Below are 14168 nucleotides of genomic sequence, written 5' to 3' on the forward strand. Positions count from 1 at the left end.
CTTGCCCTATGTCTGTAACGGGCACGAGTCCTCTGTACTTTTTTCCCCCCTTTTCTTACTTTTAGTCTCCTCTGTTTTCCATAGCTCTGTGATTGCTATTTCTTTTGGTGCAGTGCAAGCCTCAACTTATGTCACAGTGTCCATGGTGTAGGAACGACGATCGTGTCAGTCTGTGACCTTAATGCTGCCAGATGAGTGATGACAGTGGCCTTAAAAAAAAAAAAATATCTCATAACAGTCCTACACTAAAAATATTGCAGTTAATTGTCATGATTTATAATGAAAGCACAAGCTATTGGTGCTGTACTGTGAGGTAAAGCAGCTCTGGGCTGTTGGGTGCTGGATAAGGATGCATTTACTGAGTGAACAGAGAAGGTGCAGGATAGCAGCGCGAGGATTGAGTCGATGTGTGTGCTGTGGTCAGAGGAAACGGGTAACATTAACAATTGTCTGCGAGGAGCAGATAGCGGCAAGGTCAGGAGTGTCAGCAGAGCGCAGCTGTAGGTGAGAGGAGAGTGGAGACTCCCTGGGGCGGCAGCAGCAGCAAAGCACTCTGTGTTCTCCTTGTTGCTCTCCTGCTCTGGACACATAGCTGGGATTTGCTGCCAGGCATGCACTGGTGCAGGAGTACTTCCATGGGAGTTAAGTGTTTTTAGTATCTGTTACGCCAGCCTTCCTGTTCTGAAAGCAACTTTCCCAGACAGAAGTTGCAGGGTGAAATGGACGGACTTTTTCTTCTTTGTGCAAGGTTCTCTCTCTGTACATGTGTATTTGGAGATGGGATTTTTATGTAGTGGGTTTTAAAAAATGTTGTTGCTTAAGCTACTTGGAAAGTTCTGAATAGATTGTTCCTGGCATTCTAGGCTGCAGGTGCTCTGGTCACTTCCTTGGTTTTTGGATTGCAAGGTGTTTGAACATAATGCTGAAAGAGTCTTCACTGGTCCCTTTTCTTTTGTGATATTTCATGATCCATCTGATTTGCAAGTCTCATCTGAAAAAAAATTCATTACATGCCTCCAATGATATTAACAGCATCTAATTTTCTTTCTTGACCAGTTCAATTATTTTTTATTAAATGTATTATTTATCATTCCTAAGGCAACAAATATGAGATAATGTGGTTGAATACTATAATGTGACGATAGGTTTCAGTTTGATGATAGAAGTAATATTTGTCCATATAATGAAGGAGAATGTGTTAGCCTTAAAGAAAAAAGATGTGAATGCAATTTGTCACGCATGTTCAGCATTTCTCAGTAAGCTCTTCCAACTTTCCCTTGTGTCATGGGATGCTTTGGCCCAAAAAAGAACAGCAAGCGGTTAGAGCAGCAGACTGAAAGTTAAAATCCGATAAATAATCCCATAATTAACCTTCTAAAGAGCACATATGTCAGCATTTTTTCCATTGGCATCCCTCTCTGGAATATGTACAGTACTGTTTCTGATGTGGGGCATAATGAGGCATAACTGGCAGGGAAACTATCAGTTACGGTTATCCTCATGGTCACTGTAGAACTTCACTTACAACCTTGGAAGTGCCATTTAGTGAATGTGAGAAGTGCTGCTGTAACTTCTGGGGCTCTGCCTTGGGCATGGTGATGAGGCACGGTGGAGTGGTCTTTCCTTTTGGAGGAGAAAGTGAAGAGTTCCTGGACTGCTTTGAATATTAGGGCCTAGATACAAGAAAGATGTTGAGTAAAAAAGGGAGGATTGGGTGAAAGTCACCCTTGTTGCTTGGCTTTTTTGTTTGCAGTTTGGTTTGGTTCGCTTGATCATCATCTCAATTCCTGTGTTTAGTGTTCAGTCCTAACTAACTCAGCACTTTTGTAGGTCATATTTTAGAAATGTTGGTTGTTTTTTCTTCTTTCCTCAGAACTTTTTTTTCAGTCATGGCAAATGAACAGGCAGGAGCAGAGGGGATTTAACACTAGTGCCTTGACCGCATATGGTCTAGTTGTCTTTGCTGGCATTGGCATTCAGCTGCTGATGTGTTTAGTATTTATCTTGACTGCTGTTGTGGGCAAGGTTTAAAAATAACTCCTTTCCTTATCAGTAAACAGAACTTGGGCACCCTGGTCTTGTTGAAGTTTTGCTTGTTTATAACTCTTCAACAGACTTAATGTCTTCCGTAAGCATCTGTACAAAAATACTTTACAGATTTGGGTCAAGCCTTTCATAGCAGCCAAAGCAGGCGTAACTCATAACTTGACATTTCACTTGTGCTGAATTTCTGTATCAGGCTCAGTTTTCACTTCCCAAAATTGGTGCTGGGTTTGGGTTATTTTGGGTTATTTTAGTGCCTTCTCAGCTCCTCCACATGCATTTGTTAAGAGCTTCTGTAATTAAAAAAAAAATTTAAAGATCCTGACCGATTTAATGTGTCTTTGGAGGAACTTAATTCTCATACCATGCTTGGAAACTATAAAAAGGATGTGTGGGTTCCTTGCTTTGTTCTGAGCATCTGTCTTGACACATGAAAAAATGCCGTAGCTGTATAAGAAGTTTGGAGTATTCCATCCTCCTAGTTGCGTTTGCAAGATATTTCCTAATAAATGTAAAGAAGACGTAGATGGAGGATTGATGGCCTAGGAGGCTGTGTGTGTTGGGGAACTTGCAGTGCTGCTGCTCAGTTTGCTGCGAATCGTGGGAGTCTGCTCGTAGGCGGTATCCCGGTATAGTCTAAGCTGCTGTGTTTGAGTTGATAATGCTCACTGCATGTGACTTCTCACCGAATGCATGCTCTGTCGGCAGTTTGAGCAGAATATATAGTGTTTTGTGCAGCACCGGGCTATGGGAACTTCTCAACATTTATTAAAGGGCATGTGTTTAGTGCCTGTTACAGGGATACTTCTGCTGTATATTTGGGAATTTTTGCCAGTTTCTGCTCATGCGACAGTTATTCAGAACCCCTATAATGTGATTTGGATGCTGGTTTTATCCCTGTTCTGCTCACAGTGTAAGAAGCCACAATCTTGACTTCCCCTTGACATGCTCAGCCTTTGCACGGAGCACGTTTTCCCAGCACCGTATAGTAGTGTAGCTATAGTAGTGTAGCACCTCGCTGCTCAGCAGTGTTGCCTTTGGACTTGAACTTTCGCACAACCGTGCTGACAGCAGCCCAGTGGTGTAGGAGCATTGTATTGCAGTGCAGTGCTGGGTGGGAGTTGGAGAGGTATGGTGGTAGCCTTGCATAAAGGTTTCTCCTCCCAACCCTATTTTAGGGTATAATAGCTTTGGTCTTAAAAAATATATAGGGAAGCACTCTTTCTGTTTAATAGCAGCATGAAATAGTTTGAATGCTGGTGTGTTCTCCTAGGGTTTACTTTAAAAAGCTTTTATTTGCATGGGAAAGTGTGTCCACTGGCAATATCCCTTATTGCTGCATGAGTTGTTCCAAATTTCAGTGTAACTATTAGGTATTGCGTATGTAGTAGAAATACTAAACCGAAAATTAAGATAGGAGCAAATTCAGGAAGATCAAGTTAGGAGGGAAAGCTTTTGTTTTCTTCCTGTATGTAATCATTCAGCATTCATTAATCACCACCTCTTCTTAAGCATTCTGATTAGCAGGAACGAAGTCATAACACAGAGAAGCTACTTATTCATATACTTTAGTATCCCTGCTCATTAAGATGACTTTTTTTGTTTTGTTGGAGTTGTTAGCAAAGGCTGAAATGCCTGGGTAAGCCTTATTTTACATTGGATTTGACAGACTTTGTGGTTGGTTGTAAGAGTGTCTGAAGTTGCAGTGCCCTACTGCAGCTGCAGTCGCGTCGCTGAGGCTCTGAAGGGGTTTCTTGCCCCAGTGCTAAGCAGGGTAGATGAGCCCAAAGGGGACCCTGGGCTGCTGCGGGGCTGCCTCTGGCAGGCAAACCAGGTGAGAACGCTGCTGCTGTGCCAGCAGAGCGGAGGAGGGAGTAACTATAGTTAAAATAATGGATGGGATTTCCATGATTAATATATTAGTGATAAGTACTCCAGTTCCTTTGTAAAGAACTTGCTTGTGTATGTATTCCAGTAGAATATTCGATTCCACGATACTAATCTTCCTAGGAATCTAGTTGGAAAGAGGTAATCATATTATGAAGACTTAAAAGTCCTGATCGTCCTGTTCTCTAAACTTGGTATACATCAGTATTTTTACAGTCTAATATTTTTCCATAATGCTCAAGAAGTATTGAGTTTGTCTTAGATGTACCATGATTAGGAGCATGGAAACTATCAAGTTGCAGGTCTTTGGGATTTTTTTTTTTTAATTATTATTTCTTTGTGTGTGTGTGTGAAGTTTTCCCCACCCACCCCCCATTTGGTGGAAATTCCAGACAAGTGGGGAAAACTGTACAATGTGAAAGAAGAAATTAAACGTATGCAAATGGATTTTAGATGCATGAAGAAATGAATGAAAATATGGAAGTGCTAATTAAATGGATGCTTTTGCCTCTAAATCTGTACAAATCTCATAGTGCCTTTGTGCCGATATAAATTCCTGCAATTCTTGCAAGTATTTCTTGCTAGAAAGAGGGTAGGGTTATTGCCTGTAGAGATATAATAGAAGAAAATACTTGTGACTCTGCTGGATGTTTGTCTTTAAGCTTTACATGAACCACTTGCGAAGGGTGAAAAAAGAAGACATCTTCATGCTTTACCATGAAGTGGGTAGCAGTTGTTCAGATAGAGCCAGCAGAGCTGCCTGAGGTTTCATGCACCTTTCTGGAAAAGGTAGCGCAGATGTTAAGTGAGGTGGGGTGCTGGGCCGATTGGACCATGCTGATCTGGTGCAGTTGGATGATTTCCTGTGTTGATTTCAAAAATAAAATAAAATTGAAGTGATGAGAACGCAAACCCGTTTCTTCTGTGTATAAGCCTCACTACCTGTCGTTTAATAGCTGTCATAGGTTGGAGGTCCTGGGTGTTTTTTGGATACGGAGCTGAGCAAAGAAAAAGAGGCTTAGAGGAGTAGAGAGCTTAAATAATTGGAGGCTACAATGGTGCGTGTGGGGAGGAGTTTGAAGTGACAAAATCAAAGAGATATCATGTGAAAGATCAAATGAAGCCTGGCAATTTTCTCTGTCCCTGTTACCAAAGCTAGTTGTGAATCTTTTTTTCATTATGAGATGGTCTTCACTGTTGAGATTAAGGAAAAACCCCAAACTCTCAGTATTAGATAAAAGACCATTTGGTGATTAAGTCTGGCTTAAGTCTTGGTGTGCAAGGAGGCATTCTGGGATCATCAGAATCATGTTCTGATCTTCGCATGTGATGAAAATTGCTGTTAAATAAATCACTGCATGTGCAGCTAGGTCCTCATCAGATTCCTTTTCAGAAATCCTAGAAACAGAGGTGGAAAATAGTAGCCATATTACCTGGTTTATGTAGTGTTGTTACATAGAGCATTTTTTTACGAACACTGAATTTCTCAATCATGTGAACATCTGCATTTTAAGTCCTTAAAAATAAAATAAAAAATAATGAAAGTGGTGAAAGTGACCCATGAGTTATGGAGTCCCAATTTTCGGCACCTCAAGGTAAGAGTGCCGTAGGGTCCAGGAAAGCATCAGAGACATGTCAGTCCACTGTTGTAGAGGAATGAAGGCAGTGGGTTGATTAGATTGTTAGTATAGGGTTTGTGTCTCTGTCCACTTCTGATTGTTCTAGCGAATCTATGATCAATCTCCATGTTGTTAACAAGGCTGTAGCAATTTTGTCTTCCCACCAAGGCAGCCTCAAAAAGTACCTTTCCAACACACTGTGAGCTGTGAAGAGTCTCCTGAACCTTCAGGAAGCTGTAACACCTGTAATAAAAGACCAAAAGCCCTAAGTGTAGTGTGTGTGGCAGCATCAGCAGGGCTTCGTTGTTGTGATAGCAGGGAACTCCTCAAGTGGAACAGGCTGCCCAGGGAGGTGGTGGAAACACCATCCCTGGAGGTGTTTAAAAAACACGTAGATGCAGTGCTTAGGGACATGGTTACTAGACTGTGGTGGGCTTGGCAGAGCTGGTTCGTGGTTGGACTTGATGATCTTAAAGGTCTTTTCCAACCGGAATGGTTCTGTGGAGCTCCCTGTTGCTCCTCACAAGCAGGGGTGGGTGAGCCTGACTGTGCTCACTGTCCTTCACCCCTGACAAGGAGAGGAGAAATCCCTGCTGGTGCGAAAGCAGTTGATCACTTCAACCTGGGTATGTGGGCAGGACCCAAGGCATGGTGGTTTTCTGCTCTTGGTATTAGAATCACAGAATCATTTAGGTTGGAAAAGACTTTTGAGACCAGTGAGTCCAACGATTAACCCAGTGCTGCCGAGCCCACTGCTAACCATGTCCTTAAGCACTGCATCTGCACATTTCTTAAATGCCCCCAGGGATGGTGGTTCCACCAGCTCCCTGGGCAGCTGTGCCCATGCTTGACCACCTTTCCGTGAAGACATTTTTCCTGGCAGTGCTTAGCTGCAGGGGAAGAGGTGAACTGGCTCAGGAAAAATGATAGCTAAAAACACACTACGTGAAGAAAACGGTTCCAAAGGATGAGAAGACTGTTGGTCGGTGGTATTGCAGCATAGGAGGCTTTTGGGGATCAGTTGAATTGTTGGTTGTACTGCTATTTGGACTTAGTTTGTTTATTTTTTTTCATTCAGCGTGGCTGTGAATATGCTGCTGGCTAGCCAGCACGGGCTCCTACAGCTGCGGGAGGCTGGCGGTAGCTTTGCTGTGGGAGGGAGGAGGTCCTAGCAAGCCTGTGTACTTTGCTCAGGACTTTGGCCCGTCATGGGGAATAGAACCTTCCTTGTGCTGCCGACATTCAACCGATTGCAAATGAGTGCCAGGGAGAGGGGACACGTAAGTAGGGAGCTGAAAATCCCACCGGGTTCAGACCCTCCAGGGCTCCATCTGGCTTTGTTTTCTGGGTTTGAAACCAGGGAGTTAGTGGGTGTGCTGAAACAAGTTTTCCTTGTCCTGCCTGCTTCTCTCCAAGGACACCTGCCTCCTCCCCGTGCCTGTCGGCCATCTGCGGGCTCCCGGCAAGGAGACAGAGGTGGTGTCCTGATCGAGGCCTTAGCTGTTCACCAGAATGACGGCATTAAACCTGTGACTGGCATCCAGGTTCAGCTGGATCACCTCTGTGAGATTTTGCATTTGGAGTGATGGTCGTCATGGAGTTAAAACTCTGTTTATTTTAAACGTCCTCGGTATGTCCTTTACCTGAAACACGCTTGCTTTTGTGTGTGGCTGTATTTCCCTGTTTGGGGGGTGGGTTTGGGCGCTGGGTAGGAGGAAAATGAAGCAAATGCTGACACTGCATAAGTATCCAAAGTTCAGTGCTTTGATCTTGCAAACAAAATAATGCTTTTCTTGCTTTTCTTTTTAGGATGTGCTTTGCAAAAAATGTTGCTTGTCTTAATGCAGAAAGAAACAAACCTTCTAAAGCTTTACTGAAGCCTACCTTAATTTGACTCCTAAGGAAAAAACAACGCTTTGCTGTACTCTTTGTGCAGACTAATAAAACCTTTTGACTTGCAAATCTCTTGCCACTGTGAATTAAGTCTTGTATTATGCAAATCTCCCTTTCAGTTATCCTTTTCTTATACCTTGATTTTGAATCTTTCCTTTAGATCACGGCTTGCATGACATTTTCTTTCTTTTCCTTTCTTTTTGCTGTTTGCAAAGACTCTTGGGAGGATTTGACAGATGTGGTGGAGCAATTGCGTGATGATACTGAAGGTGCGTGCCACACCAACATCTTTCAGCTATTATTTCCACTGATGATTGGCTTTTTCCTTATTATTGTGAGCCTGAGTGCAAAATACAGTTTTCCTTGCCAGTGCCAATAGCTGTGCCTTTCTAAACGTGCTTGTCTGGTTCAACCAGATTTGAAGCCGAAACATGCTGTACTGGTTGCACTCTGGTTGTTTGGTTTCTGCTGTTAAAGAAAATGTCTTTGATCACTGGAGTGTATGTGTTGCGCTTGCAATTGTGTTAATTTACACTTAAAATTGATATTGTGAAGGCTTTTCTTCTAAATTTTAGCAGCCTCTTCATGGGTTAGACGTGATCACTTCTAGTTTCTAAATTCTTACTGATTTCTCTGTTGAAAATATGTGCATACAATGTTGCTTAGAAAAATGTTTCAAAAATTTTTGATTTCAAGTGGAGGTGGAAAAAGTGAATCAGCAAGTGGCTGATTTACTTACATTAAATACTTTCTGATGCATTTATTTTCCCGAGCCTGATATAAATACAGCTTAAATGGTTGCAGTAATATACGGAAGCTAAATTTAAAAAAATATTTAAAAAATCCTCCCAAAGCTTTAGATCTTCTGAAATATTTCCATTTATCAACTTGAGCCTTTGCACAGTTGACTCTAAAACTCGTATTTCAAATTTTGATTAAAACTTGTGAAGTACTAAATGAGACTTTTTTTTTTATAGAGCATCTTAATTTATTTTAAAAAATGGTGCAAACGTGAAATAGTTGAATCCCAAATTCAGCATGCACTCAAATTTGTAATTTGATGACTGAATACAACTGCTCATGCTTGGGATGAAACTGTTTACAGCACAAAAGGCGAATACCTTTCAGAGGCAAGGGAATAAGAAAGGAATTTTCCTTTTGTGGCTAAGAAGTTTTAAGTGCTCATTGTTAGGAAGAACATAGATTTCAATATAGAAGGATGGTTAGGGATATTTATACAGGCGAAATTCTTTTGAAATGGCAATCTCAAATCAGAAGCTAAAGCTAGGGTTCTTGATGTCTGGAAGACTTGGGAGCATAAATTGTGTTACTCTCATACGGATAATCCCGAAGGAATAAAGTCGGCAAATGCATTTCAGCTCTTTTTGCCAATTTGTGTATTGAGTGTTTTGGAAGGTGGTGTGGGTTGCAGATCCACAGACTGTGGTGGGCGGTTTCTTACCAGTGTTTTATTCAGGTTTGGTCTAAAAATCCTCAGTGGTAGGGTGTTAATCAAAACCTGCATTTTTTTCCTTTATAGCTCAGATAAGCAATTGAAACAGAAATTGGTAAAGCAAAGTGGTGAAATTAAGTGAAGCGGGTTTATGTTATGGACTCAGGGTTATAAATAGGGGGTAAAGTATGAGCAATACCAGGAAGGATACAGCTATCTTAAAATATGTAGTTGCAATTATTCCTAGAATAATAATGGGTAGTTAAGTAATAATTACATACTTGGCAAAGTAATGCAGTTACGTTTGGGACTCACTTAGGAAAAACCTTCCAGTGCAGGTAGTTTTAAGCATGTTTCTGGCAGAAGAAAAAAAGCAAAATCAACCACGACATAGCAAAACTTATTTTTATTTATATTTGGAAATTCGAATGGTATAAAGAGGGTGTGTTGCACACAAAAATTAGTTTTGATGCGTTAACTACACTGATCTGTTGCTGTTCAGCTTCTGTGGATAGTGCCTTTTCTTAACTGCTGTGCTTGGTTACATGCCTGGGCTTCTGCGCAGTGGGCTCGTGAACAGAGCAGGCTGCTCGACAGCTGCGGGGGAGGTTCTCTTTCCTGGTACAACAGCTAACACTGCTTTCCCAGCAGCTCCCGCTGAGGGCACATCCAAGGTAGTCTTTAAGGAAAAAAAACAAAAAAGGTTTGAGATTTCCCTCCGTGCACACACACCCCCCACCCCGCCCCCCCCCCAAAAAAAAGAACAAAAAAAATTGTACATATTTTTTGCGTTTATTTTGTTGGGGTGGGATATATTTGAAATGTCTTGTTTGTTTGCACTTGTATCTTTGTTTCCCATAACCACCACCCTCTTCTGTTTTCTTGAAACTTGCATACCTGGCGAGTGCAGGGAAACTGTCCTCTTTGGTGACTGATGAGAGACTGACGGATGCTTGACATGGAGTGTGCTTTCCCCCTCAAAAGTCAACTTTAAGGACATAATAGCAAGAACAAATGAAGCAACCTTTTAAACTCTCAGTGAAAATGTTTCTTCTCTTAAGAAATCCAATTTCAGTTTGTAAGGGGGCATTAGTCCAGCTGCTTTACAGTTTATCCACAGTCCCTCAGAGTAGACGGGTTGAATGTTGAATACAGAGGCAAAAAATTAGTAGAATAAAACATCTGCAGAAACAGATGTACTGCTGCTTTTCACCTGTGAATAGTCACGTCATTTTTATTTTCGTTACTGCTTATCTTCAAGAGAGTGCTTGCATAACACAAAATGTGTAACTCATCCTTGTGATGGCAGTCAGGGGCTTGCATTGCTGGAAGGCAGGGGAGGCATTTGAATGTAAGAGTGTGTCAGGAAACAGAAGCAGCTTAAAAAATACATAACGGTGTTGAACTCCAGTTTAAATGATGAAAGTTCTTAATTTATCTAGGGATTTGCTTTCCACATTTATATGAAATTATACCTGTGTTCTTGATTTGGTAGTCTGAGCGGCAGGAACCAATTTCTTTCCTAATGTGAATTTGCTTAACTGAAACTCGGTGGGCTGCGGATAGCTGGCTGGTTTGTTTTGGAAGCAGGCGTTTCACCGTGAACATGTCTCAGTTCATCTGAATACAGTTTGAACTGTTTACAGGACTCCATTTCTCTTCCATACACAGAAGCAGCCTTTCTAAATTTCAGATTGCTTTAAGTTTGTATTCTTGATTTAAGATAGATTCAGCACATGGAGAACCTTTGTGAAATGCTAACTAATTGGCAGATTTGTTCACAGTGTTTCATGACTCCCTGCATTTGATCAAAGTTCTAGCTTTTTGCTTTTAATGCTTTTGGGAACATCTTCATGGGAGCTCCTCAGGAACCCTTTGCTTTTCATGCTGTTAGCATGTGAATGATTGCGGCTCGGTTTTACCTCTTTAGAAATCTTGGATTTCAGTGTTTTAAAGGAACAGTCAGATAAGCCGATGATTTTACCCTGTCGTTCTAGTGGGATGCAAGTCCAGCTCAGGCATGACCGCTTATATCCTATATATATGTCCAAGGTTGCTGGTTAGAAAGCATATCTATTCTGGAGAAGCTACAATATTTAAGTAGCAAGTGTCTTGAGAACTTAGGATTAGTTCAATTGAAATCCAAACCATAAGGAAAGGCAAAGTGTAAGGGCCAGGATTTTACTTTTTAAGGTTTAGGACATGGCATGCTCAGTAAAACACAGGTAGAGTTTTTGCATTAGAAGCAGAAACAGAAAGTTGGAGAAGATACTGACTCAAACTGAGAATCTGTGTTGCACATCAGAGTTGGACTTGTCAAAGCAGAAAATGTCTGGGTTGACTTAAAGCCAGCATACAGTCTTACAGATGGTGTAAAAGTCACCTTTGCTTGTTCACCCTGTCTTTTTAAAGGTGTATAGGTCGCAGAGCATATAACAATGGTATAAATTACTTAGAATTTAGTTTTTGGAATAAATCTTTGGGCTTTTACCCAGTCTCATACTATGTAACATTTAATCAGTTTGCAAGGTGAGAGTCTTAGATAAGCTGCATATGCAAAGCACCATCGTTCACAACAGACTAATGAAGCAGAAACCTTTAATTAGTTGATGTGATGAAAACAATTTTCAGTTCTTGAGGCTGTGACTGCACATTTTAGTTTTAAATGAAAGCATAGCCCTGCTTTTTCTTTTTTCCTAAGTGCTTTCATCAGCTCAGATGTTCGTTAGCTCTTAAAAGTGTTGAAAGAGTCTAGTTGTCTTCAGTGTGTTTCATGCACCCCTCTATTATTCTTGTTTATTTGTGCTTTTTTTTAATTAGGATAGTATTGACCCCAGTTGAACACACAGCAGTCACAGGCCTCAGACCCGTGGAAAACCACATACCTTGCCTCAAAAAGCATACCCTTCACCTCGGTGTAGGTTTGTGTGAGGCAGCAGCTCTTGATACTCTTAAGAAATCATATGGTTTCCTGTGAGTATATTAAAGAGTAGGATCCTAATTCTGAGTAGTATCCTTGGACTCTACCGTTATCCAAATTAGCTAATAACCATAGCCAAAGTAACGTTTTCCATGGAGTCATCTTGTACGGCTTCTGTAGTTTTGCATTAACCATTGATTTGCCACCAGAACAGAGTCACTGTGGATGCCAGCCTTGCTGCTGCTGGGGGCGATGAGCCGCTGGGGCAGTGGGTGCAGGACCACTCGGTGCTTCGGCAGAGCTTTGTCGCTTGGGGCATGCCGCTGCCGGACCCTGGCTGGCAAAGAAACATCTTGACTAGAGAGGAGAGGAGGTCTCTGTATCCTCCTGTATCTTGCGATTCCCCTGATATGGAGAAAGAAAAAGCAGCTGTGATTATTAACAAGGTTTCAGTCAAGTCTTAAAACTTCTAGGTATGTTCAAGACACACTCGCTCAGCTTTCCAAAAGGGTCTGATCTCACTGCCGAGATCGGTATGCACAGCATGTGTGTGCATAGGAGTTTCTCTTCAAAGCCTGGCCAGGCAACTAATCATGTTCAACCCAGACTTCAAAACATTTAAAGTCAATGTGTTTCTTTTACCACAGCACCATACTCTTGAGGGCACATATCAAAATTGCTCCAGATAATTCAAACCTTCTAGAGATTTCTGCGAGTTTATCTGTCTTGGCCAGAAGTGCGGATATACTGTAGATGGAATTGTGCTACCAGAAGCATTAAGGGAGCGGGGTGACCGTTTTTTCCAGATAACCTTCTTCTGAGCAGAATTTGAATCACAGTACCAAAGCAAAGCACAATTTTGTGACAATAATTGTCTGCACTAGAAGTAAATGCTGTAGTGATGTTCATATACACTTGACGGGCACCTGTGATGGATGCTCTTGGAGGTGTTTATGAGCTTTATGCAGAATATACAGAAGAAAATATACAGCAGGTTTATGCAGAATACAGAGAAGAAAATGTACAGCAGGTTTTTTTAGTTACATGTACAAAACTTAGTTTTTGCAGTCATGTGTAATATTTTGTCTTACTTTTTTTTCCTGAGTCTGCATTTCTAGTAACGGTGACTGTTAGCTACATTGCAAATTGTGAAATGGATTGCAAATCATGAAACAGGTAATCTGTTCTATGTATGTGTCAAATCTATCAGCTTAAAGTAGTAGTAGTTCTGCAAAGGCAATAAAAATCACCCACTAAATTAAATCTTTCTACAGTCCAGTGCTACTATGAGAATTACATTCCTAAATGAGGACTCTGAAGTTTTCAGAATTATGAAGATAAATTCTGAATGCCTAATGTCAGCCTTTTTGTAAGATGTGAGTCAAGACAATCTGTGCTTGAAGAATGTACAGTCAGTAAAGCAAAACTCTTCAGGGAGTTTGATCATGTTGTCCCTCAGCAGTATAAGATTTGAGTGGAAGCACAGGAACAACTGGGCTTGTTTGCCACTTCTCGGAACAAGAAGGCATTGTCCGTGGCAGCAGATGTGGCTTGGAGCGCAGCTAGGCTCGTGGCTGTCAGTTGATGGCAATTCCAGCTGGCATTGCTTAGCGCTGTCCTCACATTCCCCTTCTTCATCAGACACCATCCCTTCTTGAGCCGTTTAGTGCGGTAGCTGCCAGGGTGGTTCCAGGGAAGTTTAGGGAAGGTACTGCTTCATCCTGGAGAATAAAAAGGGCATAAGAGAGGCGTCCTGACCTGCTTTTGGAGAGGCTAAAGAAATGCAGCCATGGTGTTGGGTTTGAACAGTGGCAGCTGCCCTGGCCCATTGCTCTCCTTTATACTGTGGATTTTTTCACAGCTCTCAGCTTTAATGATGTATACTTGAGCCTTGCTACTGCTATTGCCACATGTCTAGGTCTGAGTATTTCTTTAAGTCATCAGCAGCATCCCCGGTAAAACCAGCCTGTCCTCGGGCAGACAGGCCAACCAAAACTGAGCAGCAGTGACGAGACCTCGCCAGCCTGGCTGCCAGCAAGCCTTGGAGCTGTGGGAACCTCACCACGGCGTGCTTCCAAGGCACGTCAGCAAATCCACCTTTGTTCCTACGTTTCACACATGTTCTTTTTTGATTCCCTTTCATAATTTCTCATGTTCTTCGATTGAGGATGTTATTGCAGTAGTAGTTCAGTAGCACTTCAGTAGTTGCTTTTTGTTTCCCAGCCCTGAGGTGCCTTTCAGGATCTCCTTCTGTCTGGCTTAAGGAATCTCAGTTGCATAGTAGCAGTTGCTCCTCTTCTTGCCTGTTTCTGATTCAGCCATAGGTTACTGAAACAAAATATTCCTCCCGTCA

The 14168-nt window shown here is 41.8% G+C and overlaps 1 protein-coding gene across 11 annotated transcripts in view; it reads left to right on the plus strand.

Annotated features, from left to right (window-relative positions):
* Nucleotides 1-14168, plus strand: part of RUFY3 (RUN and FYVE domain containing 3) — a 57870-nt gene that overhangs the window by 15009 nt on the left and 28693 nt on the right. For 3 of the 11 annotated variants that reach the window (XM_055700490.1, XM_027799751.2, XM_027799745.2), the window contains exon 3: nucleotides 7658-7711. The exons of 6 other annotated variants lie outside the window; for them this stretch is intronic. In XM_055700490.1, the coding sequence (XP_055556465.1) occupies nucleotides 7658-7711 (54 nt within the window). Of the gene's footprint in view, nucleotides 1-6739; nucleotides 6830-6856; nucleotides 7180-7657; nucleotides 7712-14168 lie in introns of those variants that run through there. 2 more of the 11 variants (XM_027799747.2, XM_027799748.2) reach the window with 2 other exon arrangements.

This window comes from Falco cherrug, chromosome 1 (genome assembly GCF_023634085.1).
Source record: "Falco cherrug isolate bFalChe1 chromosome 1, bFalChe1.pri, whole genome shotgun sequence".
In the NCBI taxonomy this organism is placed as follows: domain Eukaryota; kingdom Metazoa; phylum Chordata; class Aves; order Falconiformes; family Falconidae; genus Falco; species Falco cherrug.